Genomic DNA, 27,395 nt, shown 5'->3' with positions numbered 1-27,395 from the left:
ATTCCAGGGTGATCAGGTGGTCGCAGTCTTCATCCCCATTTGACAGATGAGGTCACTGAGGCCCAGAGAAGCTTGTCTCCCTGCAGACAAGTGGCAGAGGCAGGATTAGAACCCAGTACTCGAGGCCAGAGTTGTAGTTCGGGGCCTGCTTCCCGGGGACTACATTTCCCAGAATCCAGAGCGCCGGGCCGCCGGGGAGGGGAGAGCCAATCAGCGGGGGCAGCGGCGCCCGTCAATCAACCCAGGCGGTGCCCCGGATGTCGAGCCCCGCCCCGGCCGCCCCACGTGACGGCTCCACGTGCCGCCGCGCGCCCGGCCTCCGCACGTGCCGGGGCCACGTGACGGCTCCACGTGCCGCCGCGCGCCCCGCCTCCGTCACGTGCAGTCTCTCCCCCCCCCCCCCGGGCGACGTGCGTCTCAACGTGCTACGTCACGACGTAGCGCCTCGAGTTATGCCAACTGGTCGGCCGCTTTGGGTCGTGCCAACTTACAGGCCGCTTCAAGACGTGCCAACCTACAGGACGCCTCCAGTCGTGCCAACCTACAGGCCGCTTCAGGTCATGCCAACCTACAGGACGCCTCCGGTCGTGCCAACCTAGAGGACGCCTCCAGTCGTGCCAACCTAGAGGATGCCTCCAGTCGTGCCAACTTACAGGCCGCTTCAGGTCATGCCAACCTACAGGACGCCTCCGGTCGTGCCAACCTAGAGGACGCCTCCAGTCGTGCCAACCTACAGGATGCCTCCAGTCGTGCCAACCTACAGGCCGCTTCAGGTCATGCCAACCTACAGGACGCTTCAGGTCATGCCAACCTAGAGGACGCCTCCGGTCATGCCAACCTAGAGGACGCCTCCGGTCACGCCAACCTACAGGCCGCTTCAGGTCACGCCACCCTACAGGCCGCCTCCGGTCCCGCCAACCTACAGGCCGCCTCCGGTCCCGCCAACCGACGTGCCTCCCGACGAGGTGCCACCCACGGTCGGGGCGGGCAGCACAGTGTGTCTGTGTGGGTCCGTGCCACTGGGAGAGACGATCCGAAGGGGGTCCGCGTGTGCACGGGTGAGCTCGTGCGCAGTTGAGAGAGCAAGTATGAGAGTGCGCGCGTGAGGCGGTGTGCGTCGGAGAAAGGGGGACTGCCGGCGTGAGGCCGTGTGGCCGTTTGAGAGAAGGGGCACGGGTGAGGTGGTGGGCATTTGAGAGAGAAAGTGTGAGAGTGCCCGAGGTGTGCGTTTGAGAAAGCGTGTGCTTGGCGGGGAGGTGCATTGGAGGAAGCGTGCGTGCGGGTGTGAGGCGGTGTGTGTTTGGGAAAGTCTCAGCGCATGTGCGAGGTTGCGTGTATTTGAGAAAGTGTGAGGTTGTGTGTATTTGATGAAGTGGGCGAGCGCATTTATGAGGTGGTGTGAATTTGGGAAAGGTTGAATGCACGTGGGAGGGGGGGTGCATTTGAGAAAGGGTGTGAGTGCATTTATGAGGTGGTGTGAATTTGGGAAAGGGAGAGTGCACATGTGAGGTGGTGTGCATTTGAGAGAGAAAGTGTGAGAGTGCACGTGGGAGGGGGTGTGCATTTGAGAAAGGGTGTGAGTGCATTTATGAGGTGGTGTGAATTTGGGAAAGGTTGAATGCACGTGGGAGGGGGGGTGCATTTGAGAAAGGGTGTGAGTGCATTTATGAGGTGGTGTGAATTTGGGAAAGGGAGAGTGCACATGTGAGGTGGTGTGCATTTGAGAGAGAAAGTGTGAGAGTGCGTGTGTGAGGCGGTGTGGATTTGAGAAAGGGTGTGAGTGCATTTATGAGGTTGTGTGAATTTGGGAAAGGGAGAGTGCACATGTGAGGTGGTGTGCATTTGAGAGAGAAAGTGTGAGAGTGCACGTGGGAGGGGGTGTGCATTTGAGAAAGGGTGTCAGTGCATTTATGAGGTTGTGTGAATTTGGGAAAGGGGTGAGTGCACGTTGGGGGGGGGTGCATTTGAGAGAGAAAGTGTGAGAGTGCGTGTGTGAGGCGGTGTGGATTTGAGAAAGGGTGTCAGTGCATTTATGAGGTTGTGTGAATTTGGGAAAGGAGTGAGTGCACGTGGGGGGGGGGGTGCATTTGAGAGAGAAAGTGTGAGAGTGCGTGTGTGAGGCGGTATGGATTTGAGAAAGGGTGTCAGTGCATTTATGAGGTTGTGTGAATTTGGGAAAGGAGTGAGTGCACGTGGGGGGGGGGGGTGCATTTGAGAGAGAAAGTGTGAGAGTGCGTGTGTGAGGCGGTGTGGATTTGAGAAAGTGTGTCAGTGCATTTATGAGGTTGTGTGAATTTGGGAAAGGGGTGAGTGCACGTGGGAGGTGGTGTGCATTTGAGAAAGGGTGTGAGTGCATTTATGAGGTGGTGTGAATTTGGGAAAGGGGTGAGTACACGTGTGACGTGGTGTGCATTTGAGAGAGAAAAGGACGGTCGGAAAGGAAAGGAAAGGCGCGTCGGGGGTGTGCACGGATTCAAGCACAAGGGCGACGCACGAGGGGACGGGGGGTAGGGGGTGATGAGGGCTTAATCGGGGAAGGCTTCCTGGAGGAGACCCGATTTGAACAAGGCTTCGAATAATAATCCATGTCAGTATTTGTGAAGCGCTTACCATGTGCCGAGCACCGCTCTAAGCGCTGGGGGAGAGACGGGGTCATCAGGTGGTCCCCCGGGAGGCCCCCGGTCTGCGTCCCCATTTGACAGGTGAGGTCACTGAGGCCCAGAGAAGTGACTTAATAATAACGTTGGTGTTCGTTAAGCGCTTACTATGTGCCGAGCACCGTTCTAAGCGCTGGGGGAGACACGGGGGAATCGGGTGGTCCCACGTGGGGCTCACGGTCTTCATCCCCCTTTGACAGACGAGGTGACTGAGGCACCGAGAAGTGAAGCGACTGGCCCAGGGTCACCCAGCTGACGAGTGGCCGAGCCGGGATCCGAACCCATGACCTCCGACTCCCGAGCCCGGGCTCTTTCCGCTGAGCCCCGCTGCTTCTCACGGACTCGCCCACGGTCCCGCGGCGGACAGAGCCGGGGTTCGAACCGGCTTCCTCACGGAAGGCCTCTTGGAGGGGATCGGTCAGTGGCGTTTAATCAATCAGCGTGGTATCTATTGAGCGCTTACCGGGTGCGGAGCTCTGTGCTAAGCGTCGGGGAAAGCACAGCGCGACAGAGTTGGGAGACGCATTCCCCGCTCGCGACGAATTTACGGTCTAGAGTCGTGACCTTAGTAAGGGAGGAGAGTGGTGGTCTGGTGTATATGGGGAGGGAGTCCTAATAATAATAATATTAATGATATTTATTAAGCGCCTACTGTGTGCAAAGCACTGTTCTAAGCGCTTCGGGGCGGGGGGGGGATGCAAGGCGATCTGGCCGTCCCACGAGGGGCTCACGGCTTTAATCCCCATTTTCCAGATGAGGCCTAGAGAAGTGACGCCACCTCGGCTGAGGGGGCGGCGGGATTAGAACCCACGACCTCGGACTCCCCAGCCCGGGCTCCACCCACCGAGCCGCGCCGCTTCTGGCCGGAGGGAGACGGGATCGCCGGCGCCGGAGGCGTGAAGCGCGTGGGCTGCGCCGCGGCAGGTCCGCGAGGACGGCTCAGAGCGGCGCTTCGCACGTAGTAAGCGCTTAAAAGACGCCATCGTCGTTAGGAGGAAGGGGCGAGCTGATGGTGAGGACTTTGTTTGGTGCCCAAGGGACGCGCGCGCCCATAGGCGTGAGCGTCGTGCTTGGGCGAAGGTGTGAAGCTGCCACCTGGCAGCTGTGTGACTGTGGGCAAGTCACTTCACTTCTCTGTGCCTCAGTGACCTCATCTGTAAAATGGGGATGAAGACCGGGAGCCCCACGTGGGACAACCCGATGACCCCGTGTCTCCCCCAGCGCTTAGAACAGTGCTCGGCACATAGGAAGCGCTTAACAAATACCAACGTTATGTTTTGAATGCGTGACAGTACTTGTGTATATGTGAGTGTGCACGTGGACGGGAGTTTACGCCAGACCGAATGTGTGTGCACGTCGGGTGGCGTGGCTTTAGCATGATTAGATGCTAATCAACATTAATAATAATGTTTATTATTATTAAATGTTTATTATGCGTCCACACTGGAGAGCTAGAAGTGCCGAGAGGGTGAGGCCGAGTGCTCAAGAGGGTGCGCGGGGGAGTCGGGGATGAGAGAGAGGAGATCGGTCAGTGGTATTTAATTAATCCGTGGTATTTATTGAGCGCTGAATTTATTTATTGACCTAATCGATTAGGTCAGAGGCGGGTTTGCGGGGGTGTGGGGGGGGAGGGCGGCGAGGCCTGGCGGGATTTCTCCGGCTCTTTCCTGGTCTCTGGGACCGGGCTGGCGGCGGGGGGTATCTGTGCCAGGGCTGGGTGGCATTTCGGGGGATCTCTCACGGTCTCCGGGGCAGGTCCGCGTTGAGTCTCTCTGGGTCTCCGTGCCGGGGCTGGGTGGCATCTCTCGGGATCTCTCACTGTCTCCGGGGCAGGTCCGCGTTGAGTCTCTGTGGGTCTCCGTGCCGGGGCCGGGTGGCATTTCGTGGGATCTCTCACTGACTCCGGGGCAGGTCCGAGTTGAGTCTCTCCGGGTCTCCGTGCCAGGGCAGGGTGGCATCTCTGGGGATCTCTCACTGTCTCCGGGCCAGGTCCGAGTTGAGTCTCTCTGGGTCTCTGCCGGGGCTGGGTGGCATTTCTCGGGATCTCTCACTGTCTGTGGGCCAGATCCGAGTTGAGTCTCTGTGGGTCTCTGTGCCGGGGCTGGGTGGCATTTCGTGGGATCTCTCACGGTCTCCGGGGCAGGTCCGAGTTGAATCTCTGTGGGTCTCCGTGCCGGGGCTGGGTGGCATTTCGTGGGATCTCTCACTGTCTCCGGGGCAGGTCCGCGTTGAGTCTCTGTGGGTCTCCGTGCCGGGGCTGGGTGGCGTCTCTCGGGATCTCTCACTGTCTCCGGGGCAGGTCCAAGTTGAGTCTCTGTGGGTCTCTGTGCCGGGGCTGGGTGGCATCTCTCGGGATCTCTCACTGTCTCTGGGCCAGTTTTGAGTTGAGTCTCTCTGGGTCTCCGTGCCAGGGCCGGGTGGCATTTCTGGGGATCTCTCCCTGTCTCTGGGCCAGGTCTGAGTTGAGTCTCTCCGGGTCTCCGTGCCAGGGCAGGGTGGCATCTCTGGGGATCTCTCACTGTCTCCGGGCCAGGTCCGAGTTGAGTCTCTCTGGGTCTCTGCCGGGGCTGGGTGGCATCTCGTGGGATCTCTCACTGTCTCTGGGCCAGTTTCGAGTTGAGTCTCTGTGGGTCTCCGTGCCGGGGCTGGGTGGCATCTCTCGGGATCTCTCACTGTCTCTGGGCCAGTTTTGAGTTGAGTCTCTGTGGGTCTCCGTGCCGGGGCCGGGTGGCATCTCTCGGGATCTCTCACTGTCTCTGGGCCAGTTTTGAGTTGAGTCTCTGTGGGTCTCCGTGCCGGGGCCGGGTGGCATCTCGTGGGATCTCTCCCTGTCTCCGGGGCAGGTCCGCGTTGAGTCTCTCGGGGTCTCCGTGCCGGGGCAGGGTGGCATCTCTGGGGATCTCTCCCTGTCTCCGGGCCAGGTTCGAGTTGAGTCTCTGTGGGTCTCCGTGCCGGGGCCGGGTGGCATCTCTCGGGATCTCTCACTGTCTCTGGGCCAGTTTTGAGTTGAGTCTCTCCGGGACTCCGTGCCGGGACCGGGTGGCATCTCGTGGGATCTCTCCCTGTCTCCGGGGCAGGTCCGAGTTGAGTCTCTCCGGGTCTCCGTGCCGGGGCCGGGTGGCATTTCTGGGGGATCTGGGCCGGGGAGGGGCGAGGGCATAAGCAAAGGGTCAGAGGCAGAAGAGACGAGGATGAGGCAGAGGGAGGAGGTTAGCTTGAGGGACGGAGGGGGAGAGGAGCGAGAGTCCTTAGAGAGGCCCTGGGTTCTAATCCTGGCTCTGCCAGTGGCCTGCTGCGCGACCGTGGGCAAGTCACTTCACTTCTCTGTGCCTCGGTTTCCCCATCCGGAAAACGGGGATTCCCCCCCCCGCCCTCCTTAAACCGCGAGTCCCAGGCGGCCTGTCGGGACCGTTGGACCTGATTAACTTGACTCCACCCCGGGGCTGAGGACGGCGCTGGACGGATGCAATGATAGACAGTAACCGCGCCGGTAAGAACGACGGTGAGAATTTTATTTTAATCCATTGCAGAAAAATGAGCCAGGCGGCAGCGGGCCGAGCGGACCGGACGGGCCCGAGGCGGGGAAGGAGCCGATGCAGAAATCCAGCCGGGACGTGCCGCGGACGCGGACCAGGCGGGTGACCGTGTGGACGGAGAGGACGACGTGAGAGTCGAAAGAGGACGGGGACTCGAGGAGGACGCCGAGATCGCAAGCCTGGGAGATGGGGAGGGTGTCCCGTCCCGGGGGGGAGCGTTGGATGATTATTTTTTTTATCAGTATTATTACAGTTACGGTACTTATTAAGCACCTCCTCTGTGCCCAGCCCCGTACCGAGCGCCGGGGTGGATCCCGGTCAATCGGGTTGGACGCGGTGCCGTCCCACTCGGGGCTCCGGTCGGCGCGGGAGGGTCTTCGGATCCATCTCACCCATCAACCGGCGCTGTTTGTGGAGTCCGTACCCTGTGCCAAGCACTGGGCCGAGTGCCGTGGGGGGGGTCCAGGAGACCGCGGCTCGCTGTGCGCCGAGCGCTTTACCCAGCGCCGGGGAGAGGCGGCGGAGCCCACGGTCCCCGGGTGAGGAGGCCGAGGATTAGGATGAGGGCGGAGTGGAGTCCATCCAGTAGGCCCGGCGAGGAGGGGGCCCGGCGGAGAGCCTCGTGGAGCAGAAAGGGCAGTGAGAGGCAGCGGGTTTTGATAATGATAACGTCGGTATCTGCTAAGCGCTTACTACGTGCAGAGCACCGTTCTGAACGCTGGGGAGGATCCAGGGTCATCGGGTGGGCCCACGTGAGGCGCCCAGTCTTCGTCCCCGTTTGACAGATGAGGTCACTGAGGCCCGGAGAAGGTAAGTGACTCGCCCACGGTCACCCAGCTGGCAGGCGGCGGAGCGGGGATTCGAACCCGTGACCTCGGACTTTCCACTGAGCCGCGCCGCTTAACCTCCTCAAGAGCAAGGAGCATGCCTCCTACCTCTCCCCTAAGCGCTCAGCACAGCGTTCTCTACGCGGTAGACGGTCCACTCCTCGACTCCTCAGCTGCCTCAGTTTTACCCTGCGGTGGAAAGGGCCCGGGCTGGGGGGGGGGGGGGGGCGGGTCCGAGGTCATGGGTTCAAATCCCCGCTCCGCCGCCTGGCGGCTGTGCGACTCGGGGCGGGTCACTTCACTTCTCCGGGCCTCAGTTCCCTCCTCTGTAAAAATGGGGGTGAAGACCGCGAGCCCCTCGGGGGACGACCCGATCGCCTCGCATCCTCCCCCGCGCTTAGAACAGCGCTCCGCGCATAGTAGGCGCTTAGCAGACGCCGTCGTTATTATTATACGCTTAGTCCAGTTCCCTCTACGCTGTCAAGGTACTATCCGTTAAGCCACCCCAGTAGCCCGAAAATTGCACCGGGGCCCGGGAGCGTATGTTTGCGCTGTGTTCAGTACAGAGAAGCGGCGGGGCTCGGCGGAAAGAGCCCGGGCTTGGGAGTCGGAGGTCATGGGTTCGAATCCCGGCTCCGCCGCCCGTCCGCTGGGTGACTGGGGACGGGTCACTTGTCCGGGCCTCCGTGACCCCCACCTGTCAAACGGGGACGAAGACCGGGGGCCTCCCCGGGGGACCACCCGATGACCCCGTATCTCCCCCAGGCGCCCAGCACATAGTGAGCGCTCAACAAACACCGCTTCATTATCTATTTACTAAACACCACGAGGGCAGGCAGAAACGGGCGGCCTCCTTGCTTCCGTAGGCGGGGTCCCCGCCCGCCGAAGGCGCCCGGCCAGTATCCGTGAGACGTAGAGGACGCCCGCGTGCGGGGGAGAGAGAATACGAACGCGCGGTGACGGAAATTTTCCTCAGCAACCTCAGCGGAGGTGAGGCGCCCGCCCGCCCCGGCCCCCAGAAGAAGCCGTTAAACACAAAATATTCTTTTATTCGCCAACGGAGGCTACACGAGGTCACTGCCGATCGGTATCTCTAGAAGGTATCTACAGTTGCGTTTATCTACAGCCTCACGGTATTTACAGAGTCCAGAATACAGCGTGTGTCAGAAACACGGAGCGTCGAGAGAAAAAAAATTCTCCAAATTCGTTCCGGACATCGGGGACCGCCCCCCCCCGCCCCCGGGGCGTCGGCCCCTCGGGACGGCTTTGATGCAAAGTCCTTCCCCGAGGGGCGGCGGGAGACCGGCCAGGACGCGGGCTCCTCCCTCGCTTCCGAGGCCGGCGGGGGGAAAAGGTACGGATCCCCGACCGGAACCCGTGGCCTCTCCCGGCCCGACCCCCCCGGGGGCCGGCGGGTGGGCGGCTCGCGGTGAGATGGGCACGACGACGGGGCGGGGGGGGAGCGGGGATAGGCGGGCGGACCGGAGACGACGGGGGGGGGGGCCGGTGCGGGGGGGGGGGTGACCGTCCGGCGTCACCGGGCGGCGGCCCTCCCCCCGGCCCCGGGGCGGACGGCGGGAGGGAGAAGACGACACCGGGGAAGCGGCGCACGTGCGCGAGGGAGACACGGAGGGGGAAAACGAGACGTCTCTTTCACCGACCGCACGACGGAAAGGAAACCGCCGGCGGCCGGCGCGGGCGCCGCCCCCGCCCGGCGGCGGCGGGTCGGCCGTCCGGCCGGCCGGCGCCGTCACCTCTTGCCCGTCTCGCTCTGTCGCACAAAGCGGACGTTGCGTTCGCTGTCGGCCAGCTCGGGGTAGCGCTCGGGCGCCAGGACGAAGAAGCCGTCGTAGCCGGGCACGCGGCCGGTGGTCAGCAGCTGGCGCCGCTCGGCCTCGCTCCAGGCCCGGGCCCCGTCCTCGCCGTCCCGCAGGCGCTGCCGCTCGCGGGCCCAGGCCCCGGCCACGGCCCGCTCGCGCGCCAGGCCCAGCACCCGCGCCCGCTCCTCGTCCGGGCCGGCGCCGTAGCGGGTGTGCAGGCACAGGGCCCCGTGCTGCAACCGCACGTCGGTGAAGCGTCTCGTCCGGCCGCCCGGCGCGGCGGCCCCGACCTGGGCCACGGTCACGTTGAGGCCGCTGTCCAGGGTCCGCCGGCCGCCGCTCAGCCCCAGCACGGCCAGGTCGCCCTCCGGGGGCCCCGGCTTGACGAAGTAGTGGGTGTCCACCCCGTCCAGGGTGTAGTGCAGCCGCTCCAGGTAGCGGGCGCCGTCCAGCACGGCCGCCACCCGGCGCCCGTCCTCGCTGGCCGCGCCGGTGATGTCCGTGGTCACCCGGCCGTCCTTGAGGGCGAACCTGACGCCCTTGCCGAAGAGGGAGCCGCCCGCCGCGAAGCGGCCGCCCCCCGGGGCCCGCCCGCAGCCGCCGCCCGCGGCCTCGCCCGGCTGCTCGAACCGCTCCAGGGTGACGAAGGCCCTCAGCTGCTTCTGCACGTCGCACTGCACCCCGAGGACGGACTGGGGAGAGACGGGGCGGGGGGGGGCGGCGTGAGCGGCCGGGCCACCGGCCCCGGGGGGGGGGGGGCGGGGAGAGCGCGCGGTGGCGGGCTGGCTCCCTCCCCCCCTCCCCCTCTCCTCTCACCTTGCTGTCGTCCCACTCCCGGGTCCTGGTCTGCGTGCGGGTCAGCTCGTAGGAGGGCTCCGTGGCGGTGACGTCCGGCCCGGGGAAGCCCGGGATGACGTTGTGCAGCTGGAACCCGAAGGTGCGCAGCCAGCTGTTGACGTCTGCGAGGGGACGAGACGAGAGGGCTGCCCATCCCGGCCCTCGGGAGGGGCCCCCGGCCCCGCCGCCCCGGCCCCGCCGCCCCGCCGCCCCGGCCCGCTCACCGGTCATGTAGCAGCGGCCGTCCCGCGCGTGGCCGACGGGGTCGTTGTCCTGGAAGGCGTAGAGGTTGAAGGGGCGCAGGTGGCCGCCGGCGAGCCGCCTCCAGACGTCCAGGTCCGGGCCGGTCCAGCGCCCGGCCAGCACGTCGTAGTCGCGCCGCCCCAGGTGCACCAGCTTGGTCAGCGGGTCGTAGAGGCCGCCGCGGTAGCCCACGGCCAGCTGGAAGTCGGGGTTGGTGTCGCCGTAGACCTCGCCGAAGGCGGTGTAGTGGAGCCGCTTGACCACGAGGCCGGCGCCGCTGAAGACGGCCAGCGGCGTGCCCACGTCGTCGCAGGCCACGTAGAACTCGGCCCCGCCGCTGCGCTCCATGGCGAACAGGTGGCCCCGCGGGTCGTAGTAGAGCGAGGTGATCTCGGCGCTGGAGTGGTTGTACAGGTGGGTGACCCGGGTGGGCCGGGCCAGGTCGGCGTAGAAGAACTGCAGGTGGTGGCCGGGGGCCGGGCGGCTGGACACGCGGCGGCCCAGCCCGTCGTAGCGGTAGCGCACGGTCCAGCCGCCGGCCCGGCTGGAGGCCCGGGCCAGGAGCCCGGCCGAGCTGTAGTGGAAGACGTCGCCGCCCCGCCGCCGCAGGAAGCCGTCCTCGTCCAGCTGGTAGCGGAGGTCGCCCAGGCGCGTCAGGCGGTCGCGCGGGTCGTAGCGCAGCGGGGTCAGGCGGGCGCCGCCCCCGGGGCTCAGCAGGTGGAGGTTGCCGTCGGGGTCGTAGCCGTAGCGCCACAGGGGCCGGCCGTCCAGGGCCACGGCCCGCAGCTGGCCGTCGGCGTCGTAGTCGTAGGCGTAGCGGGTGGCGTTGGCGTAGGGCCCCACCCGCAGCTCGCGGCCCACCACCCGGCCGGCGCCGTCGTAGCGCACCGTCAGCCAGTAGACGAGCGAGCGGAAGATCTCGTACTGGACCTCCTTGGTGCGGCCGTAGGCGTCCAGGTGCTCCGTGCGGGTCATGGCGGCCGTGGTGATGATCCGGTTGACGTCGTAGTAGATGACGCCGAACTTGCCGAACTGCTCCACCTTGCCCGACACGTCGTCGTAGCGGTACAGGTCGATGGGCAGCGGCGTCTCGTTGACCACCGCCTGCATGCTGGTCACGCGGAAGCTGTTGTCGTAGTGGTAGTCGAAGCGGGCGTGGACCAGGCCCTCCTCGGCGAAGCGCCACAGCTGCCGGTCCACCAGCGGCCCGATCTGCCGGAAGCGCAGGGCGCAGGCGAAGCCGTCGGCCGCCTGCAGGTGGACCGTCTTGAGCGTGCCGGCCGCCTCGTCGTAGGCGAAGGCCACCCTGGTGGCGTCGTACAGCACCTCGGCCAGCTTGGCCAGCGGCCCGTAGCGGTACACCACCCGCCGGCCCGTGCCCAGGTGCTGCGTGCCCAGCAGCCGGCCGTCGGCGGCGAAGTCCCGCACCGCCGGGGCCTCGCCCTCGGGGGGCCGGTAGATGTCCCGGTAGTAGCCCACCGAGCGGACCGTCTCCAGCGTCCGCCGCGCCGCGTTGGGCGTGGTCACCGACGCCAGCCGCCCGTTCTCGTCGAACCCGAAGACGAAGCGGCGCTGGCTGGGCAGCAGCAGCACCGTGGACTGCGGGGGGGCGGGGGGAGGAGGGTCGGGGGGATCCCGGCCCGGGCTCCCCCCCCCCGCCCCGGAGCGCTTCGTACGGAGCTCGGCGCGCTCCGTCGGCGCCCGCCTCTGAAATCCGCCCCGCCCCCCCCCACCACCGTCCCGACACCTTCCCGCGGGGGGCGGTTTCCGTCCGTCGCCCTCACGTGCCGCCGAGGGACGGGGACCTCACCTTCCTCCCCCCGGCCGCCTCGCGGGGGACCCGGCCCGCAACGGCCCCCCGGACTTAGCGGGGGGGCCGGAAGAGCGGTGGGTTTGCGCGGGCGGGACGATGCCCGCGGGCGTGTCTCCGGAGCCCCGTGTGGGACGGGGAACGTATTGGACTGGATGACCTCGCATCCGCCCCGGGGCTCAGAGCAGCGGGCCGAGCGGCGAACCGGCGCCGTCGTTACGACGGCCGGGCGGTTACGGCCCCTGACCGACCCTCCCCTCTCCCTTCCCGGCTCTCCCTCCGGCGACCCGGCGTCCCGCCCGACTCCCGGCCGTCCCACCCACCTTCTCCAGGTAGGTGTAGGTCCACGACGTCCCGTCGGCGAAGGTCCTGGAGGTGACGCGCCCGGCCCGGTCGTAGTCCATCCTCTCCGACACGGTGCCCCGCTGGATGCCGGCCACCAGCCCGTCCGGGGTGTAGGTGACGTTGACCCCGTTGAGCCGGCTGCTGGGGGACCAGAGGCTGGGCCGCCCGGCCCGGTCGTACAGGATCCGCAGCGTGAACTTGCGGTGGTCGTCGTAGATCTTCTCCGTACGCGTCACGCGGTCGAAGTCGAGGGACAGCAGGTTGCGGTTGTGGACCTGCGGGGAGCCGCCCGTGAGCGGGAGGGGCCCCCCGCCGGACCCCGGGGGCGGGGACGGCGCCCACCGCCTCGTGACCCTCCCGCCCCGAGCCACGTCTCGCCTCTGGCCCGGATCGCCCACCCGCGACCGACGGACCGTCCCTCTCCCCTGCGGGGTCGTGTGAAGAATCCCATCTCCGCCGGGAGGCCTTCCCGGACCGGACCCTCGCTTTCCGCCCGCCCGCTCCCTTCCGCGTTGCCCTCGGGCCCTCACTCGCCCCACCCTCGGCACTTAGGTCCGCGCCTGCCATTTATTCTGACTTCCGTCTCCGCCGCCCCCCCCCCCCCCGTTAGACCCTGAGCCCCTCGTGGGCAGGGAACGTGTCTACCCGCTCCGTCGGCCCAGCGCTCCTCACGCGGCGAGCGTTCGATAAATAAATCGAGGGACCGTGAGCTCCCGGGCCCGCGTCTCTGAATTCTGTCGTACCGTCGCGTGGCGGGCGGGTCCGGGTAGCGGCCCGGAGGCCCGCGGCCCGGACGCGCGCCGGACCGAGGCCGGCGGAGGCGGGGAGGCTCTCCTTAGCGGATCGCCACGCACGCGCCGCCCCGGGGCACTGACCCGCAGCCGGCGGCCGTAGACGGTGACCTGCCCGCGGGCCTGCTCCTTGCGCTGCCTCCACTCCACCAGGTTGAGGCCGTTGTCGATGGGCAGCGTCACGTTCCTCTTGCCCACGGTGGGGTTGACCGTGCCCGCCAAAAGGTGGGGCTCCGTCTGCAGCGCCACCTCCATCCCGTTGGCCAGCAGGAGACGCAGGGACCCGTCCGCCCCCACGAAGTAGCTGTTGCGCACTTGGTCTGGGCCGGGGAGGAGACGGGGACGTGGGGCGGGACGTCCGGACCCCGGGGACGGTGCCGGCCGGGGCTCGGGGCGCCGCCCTCCCCTCCGCCGGGCTCGACCCCGGGAGGCCCCCCCCGCCCCGCGCCTCACCTTGCAGCAGCGTGTAGAAGGTGCCCACGGCAGACAGGTTGGCGGTGACGGTGACCTCGTCCCGGCCGGACCCGTCGGCGCGCACGTGGACCGAGCCGTCGGCGTCGCTGTGGAAACTGCTGACCTGGCCGGTCGGGAAGGTGACGTTGGTCAGGCGGCCGAAGCCGTCGTACCTGCGGCGGCGGAGGGGGCGGGGGGTGAGCGGCCGGGGCGGGGCGGCCCCTCGGCTCCGCCCGAGACCCTCCCTCCTCCCGGAGGGTCGTCCCCCCACCCCGCCCGCCCCCGGCCGAGCCCCCTCGCCGGGCGCGTGCGCGGATCGGCGCCCGGAGGGGTCCGGGGGCTCGCCCGCCGTCGCCCGGCGGATCCGGGACCGGAACCCCCGGGCCCCGGCGGCCCCACGCCGTCCGCCCGGACCCGGGGGGGCCCGGGGCCCGGAGGAGAAGCCGTCGGGCGCGGGGCCTCTCCCTCCCCGCTCCTCCGGGGACACCCCGAGCCGGGGGGCGGGGGGGGGGAGCGCCCCACGGGGAGCCTCCCGCCTCCCCCGGGGGCCCGCTCACTCGTAGAAGGTGGTCCAGCCGTCCTCGTTGCTCTTGCTGGCCAGGAGGCCCGAGGAGCCGTGGTACGTCATGGAGGCCAGCTCGCGGCCCTGCGTGGCCAGGCCCCGGAGGGTGCCGTGCGCGCCCAGGGCCAGCCGGTGGACGCGCCCGTCGGGGGCGGCCAGCGCCAGGGGCAGGCCGGCCGAGTCGCGGCGCAGCCGGACGGCGGGGCCCCCCCGGTCGGCGACGAGGGCCAGGCGGCCGGCGTCGTCGTAGGTGAAGTTGTAGAGGAAGGCGCCCGTGGGCAGGCTCTGCGTGTGCAGGTGGCGTCCGGCCGCGTCGAACAGGTACAGCTCCTGGTCGGCCGGCGAGGCCAGCGCGTAGAGCCCGTGGGCGTCGGGGGCCGGCCGGTTGGGGCGCACCGCGCGCACCCGCACGTTGCCCAGGTCGGCCACGAAGAGGGCGCCGTCGGCGCAGACGGCCAGGGCGGCCGGCCCGTGGAGCCGGGCGTCCTGCGCGTAGCCGCCGTCGCCCGAGAAGCAGTCGCAGCCGGCGTCGCTCTTGCAGTCGCAGCCCCCGGGGGCCCCGGCCACCAGGGACAGCCGGCCTCCGGCCCCCACCCGCCGCACGCGGTTCACCCGCTTCTCGTCCGTCTCGGCCACGTACAGGACGCCCGCCGGCGACACGGCCAGGGCGGTGGCCGACTCCAGCGTGGCGGGGCCGGCCGCCGGGCCCGGCGGGAAGGGGTCCAGGCCGGGCACCTGGCAGTGCAGGGGCCGCCCGGCCGCCACGCGCACCTGGTGGTTCTCCGACACCTGCAGCACCACGTTGTTGTCCAGCACGAACAGCGAGTTGTCCAGCGGGCTGACCGCCAGCCCCGTGGGCCACTCCAGGCGCACCTGGCCGCGGAGGGGCGGCGTCAGGCGGGGGGAGGGGAGGGCCCGCGACAGGCGAGGGGTCCGACCGGCCCCCCCCCCCCGGACCGCCCCGCCGTCAGACCGGCCGGGGACCCATCGGGGCGCGGGGAGGGGCCGCCCCGGGTGCTCCCGCGAGGGCCGCCGCCGGGGCGGGACCCGCTCCCCCCCCCCCGCCCCCCGAGGGCTCCCGGCGGGGTCCCCGCCACCCCCGACGGGACCGGGGTCCGGCCGGGGGCGGTCACCTGGGAGACGTCCATGACCGAGTCGCAGCTCAGGGGCCGGGCCGAGGTGAGGTCGTTGGAGCCCAGCAGGGTGGAGATGACGCCGTTCTGGTCGACCCGCCGGATCATGGTGCCGTCCACAAAGTAGATCAGCCCGAACTTGTCCACCGCGATGCCTGGGCCCCGGACGGCGGCCCCGTCAGCCGGCCCGCCCCGCCCGCCCCGTGCCCGCCCCCGCCGGCGGCGTGGCCCGCGCCGGCCGGGGCCCCTCCGCCCTCCCGGGGACCTCCCGACGGCCCGGCCCGGCCCCCGGCCGCTCACCCCTGGGGTTGGTGAGCGTGGCCTCGACGGCCTTCCCGCCGTCTCCGCAGCGCGCCTCGTCGAAGGGGAGGCACTGGTCCCCCGTCCCGGCCACCGCCTCGGCGTTCTTGGCCAGGTCCTTGGCCGCCCCCCCGCCGCCCGCCACGTTGACCTTGAACACGCGCCGGCTGTTGGTGTCGGAGAGGAAGAGGGAGCCGCTGACGGGGTCGGAGGCCAGGTAGTACTTGTGAGCCGGGCTGTGGCTGGAGAGAGCGCGCCCGCGTCACCCGCCCGGCCGGGAAGCCCGGCGCCGGACGCCCTCTCTTCCCGTCTCCGGGGCCGGGCCCGCAGCCGAACGACCCCCCGCCGCGGTGACGGGCCGCGCCCCGCCGGGCCGGCCACCGGGGTCTCCGCCGCACCGGCCGGGTCCCCGGCTGGGATTCCCCGCGGGGTGGCCTCGCTCCCGGGGATCCGGTCTCCCCGCCCGAGGGCCGTTCTGCTGACGGGCTGACCGGTCGGGGCGGGGGGGGGGGGGGTCCCGTCCGGCCCCGACTTCCCGCCCCTCGGTCCGGGGTTTTTTGGGGGCGGAGGGGGCCGGGGCGGGGGGGGGGGGGGTCGCCGGCAGCGCGCAGGCCTCGGGACCCCCCCCCCCCCCCCGAGGCTTCCCTTCTCCCCACCGGGCCCCCGCCGGGGACGCTCGCCTCCTTCCACCCTGGGACCGGGGGACCGAGCGGTCCCCGCTCCGGCGGCCGCGGCTTACCTGTGTCTGAAATCTTTATTTCTGAGGGCCGGCCCGGAGAGCGGGGGCGGAAGAGAGGAGGAGGGGTTAGCGGCCGAGGCCCAAGCGTATCTCTCTCTCCCCGCCCCCCCCCCACGCACGCGCTTTCTCTCCCCGGCCGCCCCCCCCCAAATCCCCCTTCCCACCGCCCCCCAAACCGAGCCGGCCAAGATCCCCCCTTGCTTTTACACCCGCTGCTTAGATTCCTCAAGACCGTAGGCAGAGGCTCTCTCCCTCACCGAGGGTCCGGAACGTACCCGCGCGGACACCCCGGGAGCCGCCGCGGGGGTCCCCGGCCCGCGGCGTCCCACGCGACCCCGCGCCGGCGGTCTCGGCCCCCGCCGGCCCTAGAGCCCGGCCCGCGTCCCCCGGGGCCCGACGCGGAGGGGCCCGGAGCCGGCCTACCTGAGCTCCAGGACGCTGGTGACGTTTCCCGAGGGGAGGACGCGGCGGACGTAGTTGAAGTCGCCCACGTAGAGGCTGCCGTCGGCGGCGCAGGCCAGCGCCCCGGGGGCCAGCAGCTTGTTGCCCTCGGCCAGGCCGTTGCAGCTCGGGCAGGAGATGCTGCGCCTCCGCCCGTTGCCCAGGACGCTGCTGATGACGGGCGGCTGCTGCGACACGAACTGGTTCTCCCCGTTGCCCTTGTGCAAGATGCCTGCGGGCCGACGGACGGGGGCCCCCCACCCCCACCGCCCCCGGGACGGTCAGGCGGGGCCCGGAGGAGGGCGGCCGGGGCCGACCCCGCCGGGGGACCGCGGGCCGGCCGCCCGACCGCCCCGGGCCCCGCCCCCCCCCCCCCCCCCCGCGCCCTCTCCCCGCACCCACCGCTCTGGATGTTGAGGGCGTGGTGCCGGTCCAGGGTCCAGCCGCCCAGCTGGGAGGCGTCCATCTCGTAGCCCTGCAGGACCGCGCTCCGCTTCTCCCACAGGATCAGGTCGGGGCAGGACTCGTACTCGTAGCCCACGGACACTGGGGGCGAGGGGGTCGCGGGGATGAGCGGGGCGGCCGAGGCCCTCCCGCCGGCGCCTCCCGCCCCGCGGCGGGCTCGGGCTCGCTCACCGAAGGCCTCGGCCAGCCCGTACACCTTCTGCTTGTACACGTCCGTCTTGTCCCAGACGAAGTCGTAGGCCAGGTCCGGGGCGGCGGCGAAGCGGCGGCGGAGCAGGCGGCCCTCCACGGCCACCAGGAGGTGGACCCTCAGGAGGTTGAAGGGGACGGAGGCCGGGGTCAGCCCCACCCGCAGCAGCGACCGGTAGCCGGCCGCCCGGCTGCTCAGGTAGCTCAGCTTCACGCGGCAGCCCGGCAGCTCCATCTCCTCCTGCAGGGCCTGCGGGGGCGGACGGAGGGGTCGGCCCCGGGGCCGTCGTCGCCCCCGGCCCCCGAGCCGGCTCCGCGCGGCCGTTCCGGGGTGTCCGCTCCGGAGGGCCGGGGCGGGAGGCTCCCGGGAGGCGACCGGCACGGCCGTCTGCACGGAGCAGCTCGGGAGAGCGCCCCTCTCGAGGGCGGGGTGGCGTCCCGGGTCCGGCTCCTGCGTTCCGAGCGCCGGACCGGGCACCCCCTGGGCGCGGAGCCCTACTCGGGGTATCCTCGGGGCTGCGGAGCGCCCTTCTGAGGGCCCACCTCCCGCGGGGGGGGAGCGGCGCGGAGCCTACCTGGATCTCGGGGACCACGGGGCCTCGGTCGGCGCAGGAGCCGGCGAACGCCGTGAGGGGGGACGGGGCGAGGACGGGGTCCGGCCGGGCGAAGCCGCTGAGGTCGCAGCTGGGGATCTCGTTCTCCTCGTGCCTCATGACGACGGTCTCCATGACGAAGAAGCGGCCCCACGGCAGCCACAGCGTGTGCTCCTGCGCGGCGAACGGCGCCCGCTCGAAGCGCAGCAGCACCGACAGGCCCCCGTCCGCCACCAGGTCGAAGCTGCGGCCCGGCCCGGAGCGGCCACGCGCGGGGACGCGGACGGGCGGGGGACGGGGGCGGACAGAGGGGGGGGGGGGGGGAGAGATACGGCGCTTAAAAACAAGTGCGGCCGGCTTTCCCGCCAAACTCTGGCAAGGCTGGGAACCTCGAGGGACGGGCTCTGTGTGTGTGTGTGTGTGTGAGAGAGAGAATGTACGTGTGGGCAAGACGACAGCGGCGGGTCCGGGCTGGGGCACCGGCGGAGACGGGCAAAGGGGGGCAGACGGCCACTTCCCTCCTCTAGCCGCCGTGCCCGTATTCATTTCCTCGCTCGTGAGGACCAACCCCCTTTCCCCTCCTAACTCCTGCCTCTTTGAGGGCAGGGGGCCTCGTCTTTCTCCTCCGCCGTACCCCTCTCCCTGACGCCCACCGGGCACGGCGCCGTGGTGCCCGGCCCAGCTCTGTACGCGCGGAAGATGGCCCGGAAAGACCGTCGCTGGCGAGGAGGGCCACTGAGGGAGAGGGAGCTGAGCTCCCGGCGGCCGTTCCCCGTCAGGTCCCAGCCCCACGCCAGCTAAAAGTAACAGTAAGAACGGTATCTGGTTCCGCGCCGAGCGCCGTACTGGGCGCCGGGGTAGGTGCAAGATGATAATCGGATCCCACGGGGGACTCACGGACTAAGTAGGCGGGAGAAGGGGTATCGAATCCCCGTTCCGCAGATGAGCGGAGCGACCGGGCCCGAGGTCACACGGCGGACGGGCGGCGGAGCCGGTGTTAGAACCCGGGTCCCCCCGATGCCCAGGCCCCGGCCCTTCCCGCTCGGCCGCGCCGCCTCCCGCGAGGGGTCGATCCCGGGTCGGGGGCTCGGCCGGCCCGCGGCTATTCCCCCGCGGAACGTCCGGATCCCGGGGCCCGGCGCGGGAGCGGAGAGGGGTGGAGCGTCCCGCCCCTTGGCCCGCCCTCCCGCCCCCTCACCTGCCGTCCTGCCGGCTGACGGTGTGGCCCAAGGCGGGCTTGCGGACGAAGCTGACGCGGACGCCCACCAGCGGAGTGCCGTCCGAGGTCGTGACCTGCCCGCGGATGACACAGGCGTGCCTGGAGGGCGGGGGGACGGGAGGGCTCGGTGAGCGCCGCCGGGGCCCCCCCCCCAGCCGGCGGCCCCCCCCCCCCCCCCCCCCCCCCGACGCCCGGGCACGTACCGGCCGTCGAAGGGGTCGTCCCCCGGGACGTTGTGGGTGCCGTCCTGGCCGACCAGGAAGCGGACGCGGTCGTAGAAGGAGCGCAGGCTGGGCGGGGCGGCGGGCCCGGGCGCCTGCTGGAGGAGGTCCAGGGGGTCGGGCGAGCCGCGGCACAGCGCGTCGCTCTGGCACAGCGGCTGCAGGCAGCAGTCCGGGTCCAGGCAGTCCCCCAGGCCGTCTGTGGAGGAGCGGGGCTGGGGGGTCGGGCGCCCGGCTGCCCTCGCCACCCGGCCGACCCCGTCCCCCCGGGCGTTTCGGGAACGGGCGCCGGCCGGCGGCATCCGGTCGCTCCCCACATCTCCCGGTGCTCTCTTTGGCCTCGGGGGGGTCCCGATCGATCGAGGCTCGGCCGCCGGCCGCGGGGGCCCCCGTGCGTTTTAGGGGCCCGCGGGATCCCCGGGGACGCCGGCCTGGGAGGGGTTCGCGGACACTGACCCGGAAACCTCTGTAGGGGAGAGGGTGCCTGCTGCCCTGCACCCACAGCGGGCACTCACTGTGTGGACGGGGCAACGTACCGGGCGCCTATACAGGGCGCTCGCCGTGCGAGGAGCGCCCGCCGAGACCCGACCGGGCGCCGTGCGGCCGCCCCCCTACCTGCGTCGTTGTCTTTGCCGTCGCTGCAGGCCGTCTCCATGGCCGTCTCGCAGCCGGCGCCGCGCCACCCCAGCTGGCAGACGCAGTTCCAGCCGTCCAGGGCCAGGGTGCACTTGCCGTGGCCGTTGCACAGCCCGGGGCAGCCCTCTGCGCGGGGAGAGAGCGGCCGGACGCCGGGCGGGCCCACCGACGGATCGCGGGAGCTCCTTCCCCTCCCCGGAGCCCCCGCCGCCCTCCGCCCCGGGATCCCCTCGGGTCGGGGCGGCCGGCCGACCGGGGGAGACGGCGCAACGCCCGGCAGCGGGAGGCCGGCGCGGGGCCACCCGGCCGGACGGGAGGGACCGGGGGGGGGGGGGGGCAGCGGGGATGGAGGACGGAGGGACGGAGGGAGGGGAAGGGGAGACGGAGGGAGACATTCGTACCTTTCACCACCTTATCCAGATAGTGGGCTTGGGAGACAGAAAGAGGAGACGGAGGTGAGGCGGGAGGGAGCCGGGCAGCCGGCGGGGACACGGAGCGGCCGGCGGGGCGGCGGGCTTGAGGCCCGTGAGCCAGTGCGCGCGGCCCGTCCGCGCCGGCCCGGCGAGGGGAGACGCCGACCCTCCCCGCCCCGCCGCCGACACCGGGTTGGAACGGGCTTTCCCGTCCAGCCCTTGGATGTCTCCGGGCCTCGGACATCCTCGGCCAGCCCGTGGATGGGGCGAGGTGAGGACACGCCGAGGTGGCCGGGAGATCGGGGCGGGGGGGACGGCGGGAAGCGGCCCCGGCCGCCGCGACCCCGGGGGCCCGTCGAGGTCCGCGGGGGAGAAGCGAGGCTCCGCCGGACCGGGGTACCGCAGGACCCCCGCCCCCCGCGCTCCGTACCGATGGTGCAGTGCTCGCCGTTCCAGCCGGGGCTGCATTCGCACTTGCCGTCGTGGCAGGTCCCGTGCTCGCTGCAGCGTGGGTGGCACGCCCTCTGCTCGCAGGCCGAACCCATCCAGCCGTCGTCGCAGCGGCACGCGCCCCCCACGCAGGTGCCGTGGCTGCCGCAGTCCGCCGCGCACACCTCTGCCGCCCGCGGGCCGTGCGAGGGGGAGGCCGGGGGGCCGGGGGGAGATCCGGGACGGACCCATCAGAGCCGGCGGGCCCGCCCGCCCGGTCGCCGGGGCGGAGCTTCCGGGACTCCCCCCTCGCCCTCGACCCCGCGCCTCGCCGCCCCCGGGCACCCGCTGTCCCCGGCAGCCACCCCGGGGGGAATCCCACCGTGGGCCGGTCCCCCGCGGTTACCGACGGAGCAGTCGGGTCCGGTCCAGCCGGGGTCGCAGCCGCACGGCCCGCCGTCGGGGAGGAGGTTCCCGTGGCCCGAGCACCGGTCCAGGCAGGTGGCACGGGGGGACTCGCAGCTGGGCCCGCCCCAGCCCACGGAGCAGTGGCACACGCCGCGGACGCACACCCCCCGCCCGGAGCACGTGGGGTCCAGGCAGTCCACTGCCGGGGAGACCGAGGCAGCGCCGTCAGAGCCGCCCGGCCGGGGCCGACCGCCGCGGGGGGCCCCGGGGCCCGGTCCGGGCCGAGCCGCGGGGGTCCGGGCTCCTCGGAGCGCCCCGGCCGGGGACGGGGTCCCGCGCCCGCCGGCTTTGGGGCGGCTGGAGGAAGAGGAGACGATCCCGGGGTCGTCGCTCGTCCCCCGCCCCCGGGGCCGACTCCTCGCCCGAGAACCCCGAGGCCCGGCTCCCGCCCCCCCGGCCCCGACCTCCCTCCTCTGGGGCGGAGGGTGGCCCCGGGCATCCCCGTGATCCCGGGCACTCTCCTCCCGGCTTCTCGTCCCAACCGCGGGGCCCCGGGGCCGCCGGGAGGGGAGGGCCGCCCGGCGGGGGCGGAGGCGGGCAGCGGCCCAAGGGATCGGGGGCCGAGGAGGCCGGGCAGGGGCCGGCCAACCGGACCGCGGCCGAGCGGCTCGCGGGGTCGGGGGCCCCTCCCCGCCGCCCGCCCCGGGGGAGAGGCGGGGAGGGGGCGCTCACCCTCCTGGCAGCTGTCGCCCTTGTAGCCGGGGTGGCAGATGCAGGTGCCCACGATGCAGGTGCCGTGGCCGCGGCAGGCCCCGTCGACGCACTGGCCCGTGGGCACGTCGCACTCGGCGCCCTTCCAGCCGCTGTGGCACAGGCAGCGGCCCTTCACGTACTGCCCGTTGCCGCTGCACAGGACCGGGCAGGAGGCTGGGGGAGGCCGCGGGGGGGACGGGACACACGGGCGCCGTCACCGGGCGTCCCGCCGCCGCCCGGCCCGGCCCCCGCCGCCCCCTGCCCCGGCCCTCCCCGCGACCCCCACCTCTGCCGCAGTCCGGGCCCAGGAAACCGAGGAAGCAGCGGCAGGTCCCCGAGACGCAGTCCCCGTTGCCGAAGCAGTCGCTGGGGCAGTCGTCCGCCGATTCTAGGGAGACGGCGGCCGTCCGTGACCCGTCCCGGGGCCGCCCTCGACCCGCCCCGAAGCGGCCTGCCCCGCGGGAGGAGCCCGGGCCCGCCCGGCGGGTTCCGGTGCCCGACCTCGGGCGAGTCGCTTCGCCGGGCCTCGGTTTCCTCCTCTGTAAAAAATCCCTCGCCGCTGCCACGGTCGCGTGGCCGCGTCGGCTCCGCCGCCGCCGTGACGCGGACTCACACGCTCACAGATTAGACACACACGCACAGCTACGGGTCTAGTCTAGAGAATGCTCTCGGACTCTTCCAGGTAGGACACGAACTCGCTTCGTCTACCTGAATCGAATGGAAAAGGGGCCGGCCGGCTCGACCCGGGGAGCCGAGGCCCGGGGATCGGGGCAGCTCAGAGCGGTTGGAGGTCCGGGCCTCCCGGGAGGCTCCCCGGGATCCCGCCACCTCGCTCCCGCGGCTTCGCTTCTCACCGATCCTCCCCCGGGGCGGTCACTTAATATCTCTTTGCTCACTCGGAAGGGGGGGGGGTCCCGTGACGAGTGCCTGCCGTCCCCATCCGCCCTCCCCCCCCCCCCCCGCCAAAAACGGGTGGGAAAATCTCCCGCAGACGAAGGGTCGTGTCTTTGCTCTCTTTCCCATGGCTCCAGCCGCCTAGTTCAGTGCCCTGCACACAACAGGTGCTCGGTACAGTGATCTATAAATAGCAGATGCCCAAGAGAGCACCCCGCCCACGACGGACACCCGCGTCACGGTGCCCCCGGCCGGCACCACGGCTACCGACGCGGCCGCCGGCGCCCAAGGCTCCGGTCGCGGTCCGGCCGGCCACCAAAGCCGCGGGCTGGCGGGTCGGGGACGGGGGGAGGGACTCACCGATAGGGGTGGTGAGGAAGGACACCAGCTCGGGCTCCTTGCCGTCGTTGTAGAAGGCCAGGTGCCAGATCCCGGAGTCCAGGTACTGGATGAAGCCCGTGTCGTGGCTGGCGGCGGGCGCGAAGTCCCGGGGCCGGCGCCGGGGCCCCTCCGGGGTCAGCAGGCGACGCCCGTCCAGCAGCTCCACGAAGTCGAACTGGGGAGAGGGGACCCGGGGACCGCGGGGAGACCCGTCGGAGGCCGGAGGGGGACGGGGGCACCGGACGGGGGACGGGCCAGGGCGTCGCGGGACAGCCAGGGACGGGGGGAGAGTCGAGGATGTGAGATGGTCCGGGCCGGGTCCCCGGGGGAGGGTCAGGGACGACGGGGGGAGAGTCGGGGGGTCGGATGGTCCGGGCCGGGTCCCCGGGGGAGAGTCGGGGATGGAGGGGGGAGAATCGGGGGGGGGGGGTGGGACGGGGGACAGACGGGGATGGACGGAGAGGGGAGAGTCCGTGCCGTCGACCGCGGGAGAAGCCGGGGTGTGGGACGGTGCGGGGAGAGGGCCGCCGGAGAGCGGTCAGCACGGCCTCTCTCCACCGTCCCCCGGCGTCCCGGAGAGCCCCGGGGGCCTCATCTCCCGGGAGGAGGGGCGGAAGGGTGGGGTCCGGGCAGGGGAGTTTCGGCCCCAGTCGAGGCTGCCGTCCCCGAGGCGGGGAGAGGCGGCCCGTGCCAGTTACCTGGGTGTGTGACGGGGGGAGACCCTTGCGGCCGTAGATGCCCACCAGAGCGGCTCTCCCCAGCGTCACGTTGAACTTGAGATGGAGCGGGTGGTCGACGAAGACCTGCGACCTCCAGAAGGTGGCCGCCGGGATCTTCTGGGACACCCGCCGCCCCACGTCGATCTCCCCGGAGTCCAGGGAGCCGTCCTCCGGGAACGGGCCGCCGGCCTTGCCTGCCGGTCCCCGGCGGGGCGGAGGGGAAGGGTCGACGGCGTCGGCGGGGCCGGCGCGCCCCGCCCGCCGGTCCGCGGTCCCCGCGCCGTCCCGCGACTCCCCCTCCCCGGCCACGTCCCGGCCCGCCGCGCCTTCCAGACCGTGCCGAGGTCCCGCCGGACAGCAGGGACGCCCCGTGTCCGGCGGTGCCCCCGCAGAGTCCGGGGCTCCGCGGCGGCGAAGGGCAGGAGGGGGGAGGACGCCGCCCCGGCCGGGCGGCGACCGAGCTCTGCCTTCGCTCCTCGACCCGACCCCCCCCCCACGCCCGACGGCCGGCGGCGGCCCGGGGCCCGCGTCCGGCCGGCCTCGGCCCAGACGGCGCCCGGGAGGGAGATGCGGAGGGCGGCGGGGCGGACGGGCGGCACGGGACCCGGTGGCCCTCGGGGGCGCAGACCGACGCGGGGGCGCGTGACACGGGGCGGCGTCTGACGCTTAGAAAGCGCCCAACAGATAAGCCTCAGGTTTTTTTTAAAAAAAGACGCCGACTCTACCTTGGCCGGCTCCGTGGCCCGTCCTGTCCGGCAACTCCAGGCCCGAGCCGGCCGAGGGGGACGGGGAAGCGTCCGTGGGCCCGGGCCACCCGCCGGCCGTGTCGTCCGGGCCCTCGTAGGCCGGCCCCTCCAGCGGCTGCAGGTGCCAGTTGAGGCCGAACAGGTGCATGGCTGGGGGAGCAAAGAGGAAACCACTCAGGCGGGGGGCCGGGATCCCCTCCCGAGAGCACCCCGGCCCGAGACGCTCCCCTCCTCCCCGGGGGCGGCTCCCCGGGGCACCCGCGTCACCTCCTCCTGCCCCGAGACGGGGGAACGAGGACCCCCGGCTCCCCAAACTCTGGAGGGCCCCGGCGGCCGGCGCCACCGGCCCCGAAGCATTCCTCTGTGAGATGATTACGTACTGAGCACAGGGCCCAGCACGGCGTCTAGCCCGGCGGCCCGGGGACCACAGGCCTCGGGCGCTAGCGCCACCCCACCGTCGGGCGCCGGGGTGGTCCCACGGCCCCTCGGCCCCCGCGCGGGAGGGAGGGAAGGCGGGGGCAGCCGTCGCCGAGGCGGGGAGCCAGGCCGGGAAGGCCGAGGGCGGGATCTGGCTTTTCCCATTCCGCCCGCGAGGCAGCTTGGGGAGCGGGAAGGGACTTGGGCAGAAACCGCCGGTCGGGATCCGCCTGACGCTCCGACTGCCGCCTCCCCGGCCTCAGTTGCCTCCTCTGGAAAATGGGGAGAATGAGCGCACCTCTTCCCCTATCTCTACGTTACACGAAGCACTCTCTCCCGTTTATCGCCCTCGCCCTACCGGGAAAAAAAAAAAAAAATCCCAAAGGAAATATAAAACTCACCTGAACTCGGGACTTGAGGCGAACGGTTCAGACAACGCGGGACGTGCTAAGCTCAATTATGGCCCTCTCTCCCCCTCCAGAATCAATCACCTCCTCTAATTGTGCAAACGGGACCGTCTCGCTGACGGCGGCGGGTTCCGCGGAACCCGAGAGATCAGAACTCTCCTCTCCCGACAGGGAAACGGAAAACGCGTTGATTCGAAAACCGGTCCCCTCTCCTTTGTTATTTTCTAAAGGCCGCCCGACGGATTCTTCCCGAACCCCTCCCGGGGGGGCGGCTGAGAGACCTGCGTGAACCTGCCCGCGCCCGGGTGGGCGGCCGAGGGCGGCCCGGGGAGGCACCCGGAGACGCCAGCCGCGAGAGGCCGCGTGGCCTAATGGCTGGAGCAGTCGCTTGGGGGGGTCAAAAGGACACGTATTCTAATCCTGGCACTGCCGCTCGTCTGCCGCGTGACCCCGGGGCAAGTCACTTCACTTCTCCGCGCCTCAGTTATCTCCATCTGTTGCCCAATTGGCCATTCCAAGCGCTCAGTCCAACGCTCTGCACATAGTAAGCGCTCAATAAATACGATCGAACGAATGAATGAAAGTTACCGCATCTGTAGAAGGGGGAATCATTCATTCGTTCGATCGTATTTATTGAGCGCTTACTGTGTGCAGAGCGTTGGACTGAGCGCTTGGAACGGACAGGTGGGCAACAGATAGATACAGCGACCGTGAGCCCCATGTGGGACGGGGACCGTGTCCATCCCCATCGGCTTCTTTCTCCCCCCGAGCTCAGCGCGGTGCCTGGCGCACGGTAGGCGCGTGAGCTCGTCATGGGCGGGGAAAGCGTCTGCTAATTCTGCCCACGGAAGCGCTCGACAGATAGGATCGACCGACAGATGCCGTGGTAAAAAGAAAACAGGCGAGGCAGCCGGAGAGAGCGGGGCCTCACTGGAGACCGAACCTCAGCGGGAGGAACCCGACCGGCGGCCCCCTGTCCCGTCGGGGCGGGCCGGCCACCCCGAGGCGGGCCGGGCCCGGCCGAGCACCGCTTCGGTGCCTCGCCTTCGAGGGGGGGTAGGGGACGGTCCCCCTCCTCGACTTGCCGGGATGCGGAAGGTGATTACGAACGAGAAGGTTATTCATAATTTTTAAATGAGTTAATTAGTAAACCCAGTCAGATTCCCTCATTACAGTAATTAATAATTGATTATTCTGGAAATTAAACACAGTTTTTCATCAAAATCTAATTAAACATCCGAGTCTGGGCTGCCGGGGAGATCGGCCGGTCTGGAAGAGAAGGCCTCCGTTAAGGACGCCTGCGCCCCGCTGGACTGATTCACCGGGTTTTTTAACGCGGAAGGGAGGGATTGGGAGCTGTCTCCGGTGCCGGGGGAGGGGAGGGGCGGCTCTTCCAAGAGGCGCTGTGGCCTAGCGAACGCAGCACGAGCCTGGGAGTCAGGAGGACTCGGGTTCTAATCCCGCCTCCGCTCCCCGTGCGTCGCGTGGCCCGAGGCGAGTCGCTTCACTTCCCTGTGCCCCGGCTGCCTCATCTGCAAAATGGGGATTAAGGCTGTGAGCCTCAAGTGACACGGTCCAACCCGACCAGGCGGGATCTCCTCCGGTACGTAGCGTGGCGTTCCGCACGTAATAAGCGCCTAACAAATATCGTGTATTTAAAAAAATTTTTAAAGAGGGATGTTTCCACGCAGACACTCGGGGGCTGCCCGAGAGGGTCTTGGACCCCCTTGGGTGAGAGGCCCTCCAAGGGTCACTAGTATCTGTTGCCGAGCTGTACGTTCCAAGCGCTTAATACAGTGCTCTGCACACAGTAAGCGCTCAAGAAATACTATTGAATAAGAATACTATGAACCAATAGTCCCCTGGCCTCTCCCCCGTCTGGCTCTTCATCCCTTCTCCCACCTGGAAATCCGGCTTCCGATCCGCCGGACCACCGCTCTGCCCAACCTCGGAGCCTCCGGAAGACCCCCCCCCCCCCCGCCTCTGGGAGGCTCTCCCGGAGTCGTTCCCC

The 27,395-nt window shown here is 70.1% G+C and overlaps 2 protein-coding genes across 2 annotated transcripts in view; one reads left to right on the top strand and one right to left on the bottom strand.

The window, feature by feature from the left end:
* Positions 1 to 257: 257 nt before the first annotated feature.
* Positions 258 to 6,437, top strand: LOC120639058 (filaggrin-like). Its single transcript, XM_039915019.1, has 3 exons — positions 258 to 338; positions 386 to 1,058; positions 6,188 to 6,437. The coding sequence occupies exons 1-3, from the start codon at positions 258 to 260 to the stop codon at positions 6,193 to 6,195; spliced, it is 762 nt and encodes a 253-aa protein (XP_039770953.1). The 3' UTR covers positions 6,196 to 6,437.
* Positions 6,438 to 8,729: 2,292 nt separating this feature from the next.
* TENM4 (teneurin transmembrane protein 4) overlaps positions 8,730 to 27,395 on the bottom strand; it is a 343,194-nt gene continuing 324,528 nt past the window's right edge. The window contains 25 exon segments of the mRNA XM_039915009.1: positions 8,730 to 9,532; positions 9,657 to 9,799; positions 9,902 to 11,519; positions 12,054 to 12,350; positions 12,951 to 13,186; positions 13,320 to 13,492; positions 13,877 to 14,754; positions 15,015 to 15,169; positions 15,315 to 15,556; positions 16,054 to 16,074; positions 16,477 to 16,726; positions 16,897 to 17,040; positions 17,131 to 17,398; positions 17,724 to 17,985; positions 18,940 to 19,059; positions 19,164 to 19,380; positions 19,797 to 19,943; positions 20,219 to 20,245; positions 20,661 to 20,846; positions 21,066 to 21,266; positions 21,800 to 21,994; positions 22,107 to 22,208; positions 23,075 to 23,270; positions 23,794 to 24,008; positions 24,540 to 24,710. Of these exon segments, the coding sequence (XP_039770943.1) occupies positions 8,771 to 9,532; positions 9,657 to 9,799; positions 9,902 to 11,519; positions 12,054 to 12,350; positions 12,951 to 13,186; positions 13,320 to 13,492; positions 13,877 to 14,754; positions 15,015 to 15,169; positions 15,315 to 15,556; positions 16,054 to 16,074; positions 16,477 to 16,726; positions 16,897 to 17,040; positions 17,131 to 17,398; positions 17,724 to 17,985; positions 18,940 to 19,059; positions 19,164 to 19,380; positions 19,797 to 19,943; positions 20,219 to 20,245; positions 20,661 to 20,846; positions 21,066 to 21,266; positions 21,800 to 21,994; positions 22,107 to 22,208; positions 23,075 to 23,270; positions 23,794 to 24,008; positions 24,540 to 24,710 (7,226 nt within the window). The 3' untranslated portion in view covers positions 8,730 to 8,770.

The sequence above is a fragment of the Ornithorhynchus anatinus genome, chromosome 20 (genome assembly GCF_004115215.2).
Source record: "Ornithorhynchus anatinus isolate Pmale09 chromosome 20, mOrnAna1.pri.v4, whole genome shotgun sequence".
Lineage (NCBI taxonomy): Eukaryota > Metazoa > Chordata > Mammalia > Monotremata > Ornithorhynchidae > Ornithorhynchus > Ornithorhynchus anatinus.
The sequence above is the reverse complement of the archived record's forward strand: the minus strand, read 5'-3'. Positions and strand labels throughout refer to the sequence as shown.